The sequence below is a fragment of the Pithys albifrons genome, chromosome 2 (genome assembly GCF_047495875.1).
Source record: "Pithys albifrons albifrons isolate INPA30051 chromosome 2, PitAlb_v1, whole genome shotgun sequence".
Classification (NCBI taxonomy): Eukaryota; Metazoa; Chordata; class Aves; order Passeriformes; family Thamnophilidae; genus Pithys; species Pithys albifrons.
In genome coordinates this window covers 53,902,385-53,915,077 of record NC_092459.1, presented here as the reverse complement: position 1 = coordinate 53,915,077, position 12,693 = coordinate 53,902,385, and the positions used below count along the sequence as shown (strand labels likewise).

Sequence of the window (12,693 nt, the reverse complement as noted above, 5' to 3'; positions counted from 1 at the left end):
ATGAATTAGGCATAATAACATCAAAACCTTAAAGTGAAACAGAATTCTGAGCCTTTTGAAAAAAAAATGTTGCGCTTCTTTTTTTATGACATCACAGGGATTTTGTATTAATGTTTTGAATTTGGTGCATAGGGATAAGCAAAATGAATTAGAATCCTTTACTATATGTATGTGTGACAACTCTCTCCAGCTTTCACACTCAGCTCAGTCGTTGATTAGAGGAAAGTTGTTGTTAGACTCTTTGGCTCCCATGGTCTTGTAACTATCTCAAAAAAAACCCCAACAAACCCAAAACAACAAAAACATTCTTGGCTGTCACATCTTTTGAGCTAAGTTTACAAAAAGGCAAGAAAATGACTTAAAATATGGAGATCATATAATTTCATAGGATGATGAGTACAATGTAGTAAATTATATTTGAACATTTTCAATCAGCTTTGCCCTTAACCAAACTCTTTCTGTACAGCAGGGGGAAGAGAGCATAGGCCCTGAATCCTTCAACATTTTACTAGTTTATTAGATATGACTGATTTTAATTGCAGCAATACGTAGAGGTTCCAGGCAGGATATTTGATGGTGGTTGCAAGGAGGAGGTATCAGAGTACTATATGTAGTGTAACTAAAGGCTACCTCATGTCAGTCCCCTCTCCCACTCTCTGGCAGATTCTGCTCCCCCAGCCCCAGGTAGAGCAGCACTTGAGAGCCTGGGAAGGTGCATGTCATGGTACCCTGAGACCTTCTCCTTATCCTGTTGCAGGAAGGTATGATAAGGCAAGAAATATGTGATTGTTTCAAACTTGTAGCAACCATTTGTGATCTGCAAGAGTTGTTAATACACTGGGGATTTATTTTATAGGAGACAATAGTGCAACAGTGGAATTTAGGTCTCAAACAGTTCAATAAAACCAGCAAGATAGACTAGAAAAAAGAACTGACAAAGAAAAATAATTTAAAAGACAGTGAAAGCGGTCAGCAGTTGTATCTCTCAGAAAATTTAAGATATTTTTAAGAAATTAAGTTTAAGATTAAACTTCTCCAAGAATAGGTTAGTAGATTCCAGATGGAGATAAACATTACCCATGCATGAATTACAACTCTACAGTTTATATGAAATAATTTGACTGTGGCACTTACCAGTTTTTAAAGATACACTACATTATCACGTGAAGGAATGGTTGATGGACATCAGCTCAAGGAACAGTCCATTAGTTTTATAGGCTCAGATTCTGCTATCACTGAATGGCTTTCAGTAGCAGTCCCTAAAGATTTGGTTCTCATTAGCACTGAGGAGCATTAGAACCAGGCTCACAGAATATAAAATGCTACTGTTCATAAAGACACCTTAATTTATGCATACTGCCTTCAGTTCTGCGCATTTTCAGTTAAGTGATGTGCAGAAATAAGGATTTGGTTCTACCACGTTGAGTTCATAAATTATTATGAACAATATTTCACAACTACTTTTTTCAAGTTAGGCATAAATAAACAATAAATGCTGTGTGGTTGGATGTTAATATATGCAGTGTAAATACTGATCTGAAATATTTACCATAGCTATAAAACTGTGTTATGGTCACACAGCCAGAGGCATTCAGGTGTGCAGCCTTGAATGTACATGAGTTGGGGCCCCTAGCACTTGTTTTCATTCAATCAAAGCTCTTGATGGGTTGGGCTACTTCTGTTGCCTACATTTTGAAGAAGGGCAAAATGGAGAGTTATGACAACAATTTCTGACCCTGAAATTTCTGAAAAATAACAAGTATATTCTGAGAAACCCCCCCATCAAATCCTACTCACTCAGAGATATAAGTGAGATAAATTGAAAGTTTTAGTCTGCAGAGCACTACCCTTCCACTAGAAAGGCATACATAATTATACAAATTGTTCCAGGAAGAGCAGAATTAATAAAATTTGGTTTAATAAGTATTCAGGTCTGTTGTCCTCTACTGCTCCTCTCTGCCTTTCTTGATAATAACCAAAACTCTCCTTATGGTGATCCTATCAATTGAAAAATAGCAGGTCTGGAGCTATGTGTGTGTGGAGTGGCCAACCAATATGTACACACTGATTTATCCTGCTGTCTGCTGCCAAATGAAGTGGATAACAGCTGTGTTCTGCATGCTTCTCTTTCAATAGAGGAACTAATTCAAATCTTGCTTTTGTAACCACGGTGAGACTTCTGCCCCCTTTCCAAATCTGGCTGAAATTGGCAGAAATAAACTTGTAAAAGTACAGAAGAGATTGACGGATGGACAACATGATGACATAAGCCTTGTTTTCTTGACAGGCTGAGATGGCCTATCTGATTAGGTAATTCAGTGTTGAGGCTAATAGATTTTATTTTTCAAATAGGGAAGAAAATTGCATTGATTTCAATGCTCAGAAACCCCTTGGGATTGTTCAGCTTGTCTCATTCATTGCTTAATCCTTTATTGAAGTGTAAATATATACATTTCAGAAGGCATCCTGCACAGGTTGGGGACTGGGGACAGCTGTGATTTAGTCTGGCCTGATGACATTAATTTTCTTTCTCCTTGAGCTGTCTTGCTTAGAAGTGTATAATTTTGTTTGCATGGGTTTGGGAAAGAAGAAAGTCTAGCTATGCCATCCATGAGCAATCTGTACCTTATATCCGTATTAGCAAGTCTAAGTGCACAAACAATATTTCCCTCACTGAATCACAGGGATTAGTTTATTCTTTCTGTGCCTGTTTTATTCATCAGTTTACTTTTACTGATATCAAACACAGCCAAATTGCAAATGAACTACAAACCTGGAAATGCTTATTAACAAGATAGTGGCCATATGTGTGAGTGAGATCTTAAATACATTTCTAATCATACATTTGGGGTTTTGCTTTGTTTTTTTTCCTTTTGATGCCTAGATCTGGAAATATTTTGTTAATTTAGTACCAGGGGACTTATGGGCAAATTGGTCTATGGTAGACTCTACTGGCAGCCTGACAGCTGCTTGATTAACTTAGTCTTTATTTCTAGCCTTAAAAAACCTATAAAGGAAAGGATCACAACTTCAAAAAGAAATTACTACTACCCAGTTTTTCAGATAGAGACATGTCAGCCATGGAAAGTCTCAGGAGGAGCATTAAGTGGGGTTTGGAGACTGCTGAGATATTGTTATACAATCATTCTCTTGGTGAAGGGGCACATGGTGGTTGCAAGAGTTAGCTTGGGAGGATTTGTGTTTGAAAAGTTTGGTCCCATAAAGAAGGACCTGTTTGACAAGCATGGTCTTGCTGGGAGGTCAGTAGACTACTGCAGGTTGTTTCCCATTGTGTCGTAGCAAATTAATCAACCAGCAGCAGCTGTACCCAAACCACTGTTTCACATTGTTTTGCAATTTCAGGTGAAATTTTTTGCTTTAGGAATACTGTATCCTCTCAGGTCTATTAAAAATGAGTCTTCCTAATAAGCTCCAATGGTGAGCTGCTCTTGGCAGGGGAACTTCAATGATGTCTCGCCATGACCTCAGCTCTAGCTGGTGCCACTGTTACTACTTCAGCCCTGCCTGATTCTATTGCCACGTGGCTTTTCCTCACCACAGCCTGGATAAAGGGATGGGGTGGCTCTGAGGGAAGGATGTGGGGCACTCACTGACTGATCCTTATGAGGCTCTGCTCCATAAGACCAGTGGTTCCATGTGACTTGCACAGCTTCCTCTAGTCTCAGAGAGGTGGTAAGACCACCCAAGCAGGGCAGAAGACCCTGGGACCTCCTGGCAGCAGCCTGCAGCTGGTCAGTGTGAGCTGTAATGTGAAACTGCTCTGTGCCCAGATGCAAAGCAGGGGCATCTGAGCTCCTAAGCAGTCTCCAGTGAGGGTCTGTGCCCTTTTGGGAAAAGACTACTACTTTCTGGAGTTTGTCCTCACTGTTGCTTCAAGCTAATTTAGATGGATGTAAAGAAATGTACTTCAAAACTTTAAATTTTAGCCTGAAGCCATTTTCAAGATTGTGTCTCTGTTATATGACCTTCTGAATAAGAAGCAAGTGGGGGTTCTGGCTTTAGGAAATTCCAAAGTAACACCATGGTTTCCTAGCTGCAGTGGCTCATCTTGTCAGGCAATGAAACACAGGAGCAGGGGAACATATCTGCAGTAAGGATGGTATGTGTGGCTCATGGCAAGTGAACTGCTCTTCTCTTACTATAGTGAGATAATTTTATCTGCCTGCTTTTATGCTGTGACTACATCATTTAAATGTTTCAATAAACTTTACAGTTATTTCTGCATGGTCAAATAGAGGTAAAAGTACTATGCAAAAAATGAAACACTGTTTACTTTGCTTTTATGAGTGTATGTTTGAATTGCACTTTTTTTTTTTCTTTTCCCGGGACAAGGGCAGAGTCTTCTATTTTCTACAGTTATTTTTTTGTTAACTTTTCAGGACTAATGAGTCACTGTGAGGCAGAAGAGGAAGAAGAGCATGATTACAGCTATGTGGATGAAAACATAATTGAAAACATAAGAAAAGTATTTCATGACAGCAGTGTTGGAAATAAGCCTACACTCTCTGAAGGAAGAAGGTGAGCACAACCTATGGTCACTTACACAAAAAAGTGCAGACAGAGTGATTTTTCAGAATTGCTGATAACTTTTATGTCTCAAAACAAGAGAGGTTTTCCCCTTGGAGCTGCTGCTGTTGCCCCAAACATCCTGGGAATATGGCGGCAAAAGCATCTCTGAGCTGCCACCTGTGACACTCTGCCACTCTTAGCCATGTCACCTTTATTAAAGAAGTACCTATCATTGTTCTGGGGACAGATGAACATAGGCATTTTTTCTGATTTTTGCCAGTCTCCTGTAAGAAATTACAATACTCTGAATGCAATCCTTATCCTCTTTTTGGAAGTGGATGCTTTGCTGTGCATGACTAAGCTTTGTCACTTTAAAAGCTTTCAGGAATTATCTGTGTTTTCATTAAAACTTCAAGGTTCTGCTCTGGCAGTCTGCAGAGACTTTATGTGCTAGTGAAGAAGGCTTTTACTTCTAAAAATCTCTAGGCATCCTTTCCAGCTAAACAGAGATGAGAATTTTTCTAGATATGAGTGAAACTGTGTGGTCATAGCCCTTTTCACTCATAGCTGAACGTTGTATGAACTTCTCTTGATTCAGCTGAATTTCTTCTTTTGTGAAGAGAAACCCATGAAAACAGAAAAACTTGCAATGTTGTGTTTCAAAGATTTTTAAAAAATATTATATTAGGAAGTGGTATTTTATTTCAAAATGGACTTTTTATTTATTTTTGAATGGCCTGCAACACTCATATTGTATTTGAATTCAGCAATATAGTGAATCTGAAATAAGCTGTTATTTTTTTCTGAAATCTGTAAACCCCTCAGAAACATGACATCCAGGGCAGCATGCGGTATACGTGAGACCATATATTCCCCTTCACACAGTCACAAAGACTCCAAAATTACAGAAAAGACTGAAAAAGGGAACAAAATAGGACATTTCACATAACATACTTCTCTTCAGTCCACATGCTACTGAGGGTGGGGTCTTGCTCTATCATGTAAAGAAGCTGAGTAGCAGAGAATTAAATTCTGTTTTTACTAAAATACTACTTCTGACTATAGGCATTAAGGGAAAAGCATGTTTTCAAGAAGCAACACCAGCCTAGAGGATCAGCATCTATACTACTTACCGTTGTGGCGTCAACTCCTTTGAGACTTTATCCACCTGCCCTTTGAACTCCCTATCAATGGAAGCAAGATTTCACTTTATTAGTTGTCTTCTTTGAGTGCTCTAGCAAAATATGACAGTAAGGACCTTTGCCACCTTGAGAGATACCACTCTGTCTTGGATTATAAAGTAATCCCATAAATTATCGTCCTTGATGGCTCACACAAGTATCCACCCTCTGAAATTACTAGCTAGCTAAGGAGCATGTGGCTCCTCCGGCCTGCTGCTCTCCCTCCACCAACAGAAATCCTTACTGGGGTAAGGATTAAGCACTTAAAATTTCTATTGAGCTTCTACACTTGTCAGCATTTTGAGAAATATGTATTTGATGTGGGTATATGCAGTTAACCTTTCATGTGGGCAAAAGTTTAATAAAATATCTATCCAGATAAAGTAACCAAATAAGCTTTATTTATGTTTATACACAGGAAAAGAATACACCAAAATATGTTGTCTCTTTCACCTGTGCCAAATGCTTAATATCTGATCATATTAGTTCTTGAAGAATTTGTCCAACCATTTCCCATCCATAGTTCCTTCTTTCCTCAGGATATTTATGCCATTTATTTATTAATATGCACTTTTAATTGTTTGGTATGCATGTTCTATCAAAATTAAATCTATTGGTCTAAATTGCTTATAAATAGATTCATTAGGAGGAAAAATAGTTTTAATGAAATATAGAAGTAAACCTCAACAGTCAGGTCTGCTTTAAAAATCCCAGTATTTATTGTTTGCGGTGTTTCACCAGTGCTCTCCTCAAAATCTTTCTGTAATCGGGGCTGGAGCATGACAGGATGATGCTACTAAGAGCTAGTCCCCACCCCGAGCAACAGGGAGAAAGAACAGAGACTTGCCTCTGGTCATTGCTATGTTAATTTTGATAGAATAAACGCCCCCAGCGAGTCAATGATGTTAACATGACCTCATCACTCCAGAACAATAAGCAATTAAGCAAGAGACTTCACTACAGATGCCTGAGCTTGCTATAGCAACAGCCATCATTAACATATTTTAACCTTATATTAAAGATTCAACAGAAAGTAAGGGGGGGGGGGGGGGGAGGGGGCACAACAAACCCACACAACCCTGGAGGCATTTAAAATGTGTGCCTTTCCTTTTAACAAGACAAGTTTCTCTCCTTTTTACTGCCGCGAGTTGTTTTTTGCTTTTTTTCAATGAGGAAAGCCCTCAGTTTTACAGTCAACAGTGGCTTTTCCTGGGTGTGAGAAAATGGGGAGAAGGTCCATTGCGCTGAATTGGAATAACTGTAGTGCTGCTGTAATGTCTTCTCCTATGTCCCCGCAAATAAAAATGAGGTGCAGGAACAGCAACAACAAAACAGCAGTAAAAACAGAGAAGGCCGCTTCTGTCTCCAGTGCTGATAGCTGCTTGTAATCTCATGGCTGGAAAAGGACGAAAACAACGTGGATCAGCCACCCGGAGAGCTGAAAATGAGTGCTGGTGTCAGGCTGTTTCAGGACGTTGCTTTAACTTCACACAAGTGTCAGAAAAGGAATGGTCTCAGCTGACTAATCCTCTGTGCTTATTAAATAGGAGACAAAAAAAACCCCAGAAAAGTAGAAAATATCGAGAAATGCAGTAGGGAATGAAAAAGCTACACAGCTGTGTTTTCCTGTTCTCATGAACTTAACAACTGAAGGGGTTTTGTTTAAACAGAGCAGTTTTCTTTATTTCCAATTTGTACCAAATTTTTAAGGTAATTTTATGAAATGGATTGAGGTGCAATGTTTTGGTCTGGTTTTTTACTTTGATTGTGCTGAGATGCAGGTTCCTTCATAATTGAAATCGAGAGACAGTACTACAAATGAAAACCAGATTTTATGATCCCACCACATCTTCATTAATCCTTTTGTACTGTTTTTCTAAGACATTTCTCTGGAGCTTTCCTACCACCGACTCTCTAAGATGTTTCTTTCATAGGAAAGCCTCTGGCTGAAAGGCTGAGGCAAACTTTGTAGCCTTGGGGATATAGGAGTGAGGAACCCACATCCATTCCTGTAATTGTGTTCTCAGCACTTTGGAAAGTCCCTCTCTAAGTAACTTTTAATGCAGATTTGGGGGCATTTTTACTCGTTCTCATTGTTAGGTAATTTTTCAACTGTCTAGTGTTTTCACCTTTCCTAATATGTGAAGTGTAGCTTTTTTCCAGGTTGCAGTCAATGGTGATTACAGAAGGAAGAAAGAGTCAAGAGGGAGCAAATAAATACTGTGCTGTTCCTAAAGCTGCAAATCACTTCTCAGCTTTGGCACAGGCAGGACTTCAAATAGCCTGTCTCAAAGCAGTTGTAGGTTCAGAGACTCTAAGGGCAGGGGAAACTACCATGATTATTGAGATGTTCTAAATGTTGTTCCTATGTGCACAAGCCCTGCCATTCCCCCAGAGGGCAAATTCAAACATGGTTTTATAGTGTGGGAGAGCTGGGAACAGAGCCCAGGGGTGAAGTCTTACTACACTGGCATATTGTCATTAAATATTAATTAAATTATTAATTAACTGCCCTTCAGACCTTCCCCTCTGTTACAACAGCCCCAGCACATACCTACTGGAAGCCTCTCTCCAAGAAGAAGGTGTCTCTTGTCCCATGTCTGCCAGATCAGCAACATGACACAGGCACCATGGTTAAATCACACTGGAGAAACACTAGAAAAGCTTTTTGCTGGAGTCACAGTTTATACTGACTAACTGAGCTCTTTGCCCCATGTAGGACAAATATTTCCCTAAAGTGCATAAGCTATACTAGTAAAAGAAATATTTACTGGTATAAGTTTCACATACTTAGGCAGAGTTGCTGGCAGAGCTGCGTTGGAGTCATATGTTAGCTTTATTTTTGCTGTAGTCTGGGGATTGCTGGTGTAGTTGTACTGACAAACCATTTTACGGCTCAGACAAGCCCGAACTCACAGCCATTAATTTGACTCAAGAGCTCATTCACCTGTATTCTCTGTGCAATTTTTAGATTCAAATATAGAATTTGCCATTTCATCCTGTCATTTTGTTTGTTTTCAGCAACAATTGAAGCAAAATAATTCTGATATTAACTAGAAACAAGAAGCCGTGTTCTTCCTTCACATATTAAGACTGACTGCAACTATAAGAAAAAGCTGCTCATGAAAGTGTCCTTCTTGTCTCATGAAGAGCATATGAGTCTGTAATTTAGCTCCAATAATCCCCCTTGAAAATAAACTGCTTACTTGTCCTAAATAAGAAATCAAACTAGCTAATGTCTCATGACCCTTTGAAGGGATGAAGTTCTCCTGCACATATTTATTAATTAATTCAGATAATGATGCCAAGTGCAATCGTTCATTCTTATTGCACCTGAAATTCCAGTTATTTCCTGAGCCACTGTAGGATATATGCAAAAGGACCATCACATACTGAAACAGCTGCATGGTTGTTTCTTTAGGTTTTTTTGAGAAGGGAAGGGTAGAAAGGGAAAAGAAGTGTTGTCTAAGGTGAACTTTCCTTTCTTTAGCCAGTCTTACATGCTTCAGGTTCAGGCTCAAAACTGGAAATGACCAGATTCTGCCACTCTTTCAGATTATGAACAATGTACAAGTAGTACTGTTGCACAACATGTAATTCACCCTGGAAAGCAATGCCACTCCTCTCATAGGGAAGTGCTACTCAGAAGACCTGGCAATATCTAAGTTAGGTAGCATTGCCATCTTCATAACCCCTTGCACAGCTAATGATTTGATTCAGCAATGTACTGAAAATGCATCCAGAAAGGATGGGCAGAAGCTGAAGTTCAAAGATTAGTGTTCATGTCAGCTCTCCAAAGTGAGAAAAAGGCATAGGTTGCCTTCTTTAAGAGGTCTGAGAAAAGCAGTGCTGAACAAATTCACCTGCACCCTACGGTAACTCATTATCTCACTCAGGGATTGGGGGGAACAGGCAGCCAGAGATGCCTCTCCACAATCCCCATGAACGGCCAATACCACCCCACTAGAGAGAGGGCATAGGAAGGGCAGCACAACTTCTTTTTGAATGAAACAAGTGTTTGTTTTGAAGAATTTCCTTTTACTTTTGAAAATGAAAGCCAAGTGGTTACAATGTGTCTGAAGGAATACAAGACCTCCTCGGCCCAGATGGAGGGACCCTCCCTTTGTATCCTGCCTCTAGCCTGTGAGTGCTGAGCAGGAACAGGAAAAGCCTCTGCTTGCATGGCTGAGTATCTCAATGGGCTTGGCAGTGAGCATGTAATCGATGCAGATGTTAGACCTGCCATATTCCTGTCTGGAACTGATTTGTGCAGTCACATGAGCTGCACAGGTAGGGTGTGCCTAACATCTTTGTGTGACACTGGACCTAGTCCTCATGTTCTGTCAAAGTGAGTCTGATATCCATAATTTGTGGCATTTAAGAACTGTGCAGCTCATGCATAGTGAGTGCTGTGTATCCAGAAGTTTTAGACCTAAGACAGGTGCATAACCCTCTGGCAGTGATTTGACTTCCAAGGAAAGCTATCAAGAACTGATGTGTAAACACAGAGTTGATATACCAAGAGTTTCCAGACTCAACAGCAGCTTGATCAGAGTGGCATATCCAGAAATCCCAGACAGCAGAGTGGAGAAAGAGAACATGTTTAGAAAGCCTAGACGTACCCTGTTTTTACTCCTACTGAGGAGTTAAAAAGCAAAAGCCCACAAATATGCCTTAAAATACTTCATTGTCTGCTTGAAAAGACTTTTTCTTTATAGTATCTTCAGACTTGTCTGTTAAAATTCCACTGAATGATCAATTTTCACTAATACAAAATAATTTGGTATTTCTTAATATTGTCTGATATTAATTTATTTAAGATAAATGTTCATCCTCATTAAAATCTGTTACAATTTCAGAGTTAGGAGTATCACTCAGAGTTCTCTGGTTCCGTGCATAGTTAATACAGTTTGGAGGTGTGTACAAATCTTTGTAAGTGGCTGACACATCACTTTTGAATATTTTAAATACATTTCAAGCTTAAGCATTTTTTCACAAAAAACTGTATTTCTCTTTTAGCAGCTCAAAACAGCCCCATTTGTTTCATGGGCAAGTGCAGCCTGGTATTTGAATAAAAGAAATTTGTTGTGTATTTTACTGATTTTTTTCTCATTTTCTGCTTTTCTGTGGAATGTGGTGTTGTCATCTGCTGAATATTTGAAAGGTATGATATGTTACTACAATAATTTTCCTTCACAAAAGAGCCAGAAGCCAGGCTTCTGTGAATAGAAAGGAGAGAAGAAAGCCAATAGCCTCCTAGGCTGCAGTGGTGGAACAGTGCCAGGAGGTCGAGGGTTGTGACTCTTCCCTCTGCTCAGCAGAGGGCCTCTGGTAAGGTGACATCTGAACCACTGTGTCCAGTTCTGGGTTCTCCAGTACAAGGAAGATGAGGACATACTGGAATGAGTCCAACAAAGGACCATGAATGTCATTAAGGACTTGAAGTATCTGACATACACGAAGAGGCTGAGACAGCCTACAAAAAACAAGGTACTCACTAGTTGCTCTAAGTGTTAGGATGGTATGAACAAGGTGGGATGCAGTAACTTTCCCAACAAACCTAAGCTTCTTTCAGACATTCTATACCAGCATTTGGGATCTAGTTTTAAACCAAGACTTATCAGGCCTTTTTGCAAATCCTCCATTTAAAACACTTTCAAAGAAGCAATTCTGTCGGAGGAGACACAGGGTTTATACTCTGGCAAAAATACTACAAGAGATGGATAGACGAGGACACCGAAGTCCAGGAACCCGGCTCCCCGAATATGGAAGCTCTGCGAGAGATTTATAAGGACTCTAATGTTCACACCCTATATTGATGCTTCCCCAGCTTGAATGTTATACACCCCAATGTGTCTACCCTGGTTGTTTTTCCCTTGGTAGTTCCTTGTCCGGGTTCCCTCTTCCCACAAAACCCTCCGGGTCGCAGCCCCCTGTCCTGGCCCGACCCGGTCATGGAGGCGGTTGCCGGCGGTACCGCCCACGGGGCGCCGCTGGAAGCCCGGGTGGGGGCTGTGCTTGCCTCGAAGTGCCTGAAGCCCTACGGTGACTTTCCCCGCCCATCTCATTCTCCCATTGGTCCTTTTGCCGCTCCTCCCCTCCCTCCTTCCCTTCGTTTGCATGCACCCAATGAACTGTGTTACTCTGCCCCGTCTCCGCCCCTCTTCCCCGCCTACATCCGGGGAATTCCCATGCTCTCCTCAAAAGCTAGCGCGCGGCAATAAACTTGGGTTTTCCTCGTGGACTCCTGGCAAGTGTGGGCTTGTTCCGTTCGGGACGGTCGCCGGGCCGGGGGCGGGAGGAGCCGTCCCTCACTTCTAAGGGGCCTGATCCTAGGGAGCCCTGCTTGTCGCTTTCCTAGCCTGGCTCCTGGAAGCGGAAACCTCTCCACCGTATCGGTGGGCTATTTTTAATCCGCTGATACAATTCCTCTTTGCGTAGATGCTGTCACATACAGAGTCTGGTTCTAACACCCTTGTCATGTGCTATAATCCCGTCTTATATATTCAGCCTCACTGAATTGAACAAGTTCTATTTATCTGAGTAAAGGTGGCAGATTTTATGATCCTTGTAAATATATTAGTGACAGAAATGTCTCCCGTATCTTGTCCTTGGGCACATGAGCCAACATCATGTCCTGTCACAGAAATAAGAACTAGCCTGGCTGTTCAGTTTACATGACACAGAGGAACAGTGCCACTTGAATTCAGTTCTGGCATGGAAGAGAGGCCATGGTGCTGTGCTGTGAGGAAAGGGCATCCAGTCTTGCTGAGGAAAGCAGAGGGGAGGGAGGAGGCATGAAGTAAGATCCTAATAAAAGGCTTGTGTTCAATATTTAAGACTTAATAAGTACTGTGATTCCCTTATGCCATACAGATGACCACAGTGTTTGCTAATACATGTTTGACAAAGCTATAATGTCATTGCAATCCTTGAGGGACATGGTTATCATTCCCAGACATTAATGCTCAGGAAGACTGCA

General features: G+C 40.7%; 1 protein-coding gene across 4 annotated transcripts in view; it reads left to right on the top strand.

The window, feature by feature from the left end:
• Nucleotides 1-11,379, top strand: part of THEMIS (thymocyte selection associated) — an 80,044-nt gene extending 68,665 nt beyond the window's left edge. The window contains exons 6-7 of one of the 4 annotated variants that reach the window (XM_071549038.1): nucleotides 4,401-4,539; nucleotides 8,733-11,379. In XM_071549038.1, the coding sequence (XP_071405139.1) occupies nucleotides 4,401-4,539; nucleotides 8,733-8,742 (149 nt within the window). In that variant the 3' untranslated portion in view covers nucleotides 8,743-11,379. Of the gene's footprint in view, nucleotides 1-4,400; nucleotides 4,544-5,595; nucleotides 6,739-8,732 lie in introns of those variants that run through there. The other 3 variants (XM_071549039.1, XM_071549040.1, XM_071549042.1) reach the window with 3 other exon arrangements.
• The last annotated feature ends 1,314 nt before the right edge of the window (nucleotides 11,380-12,693 follow it).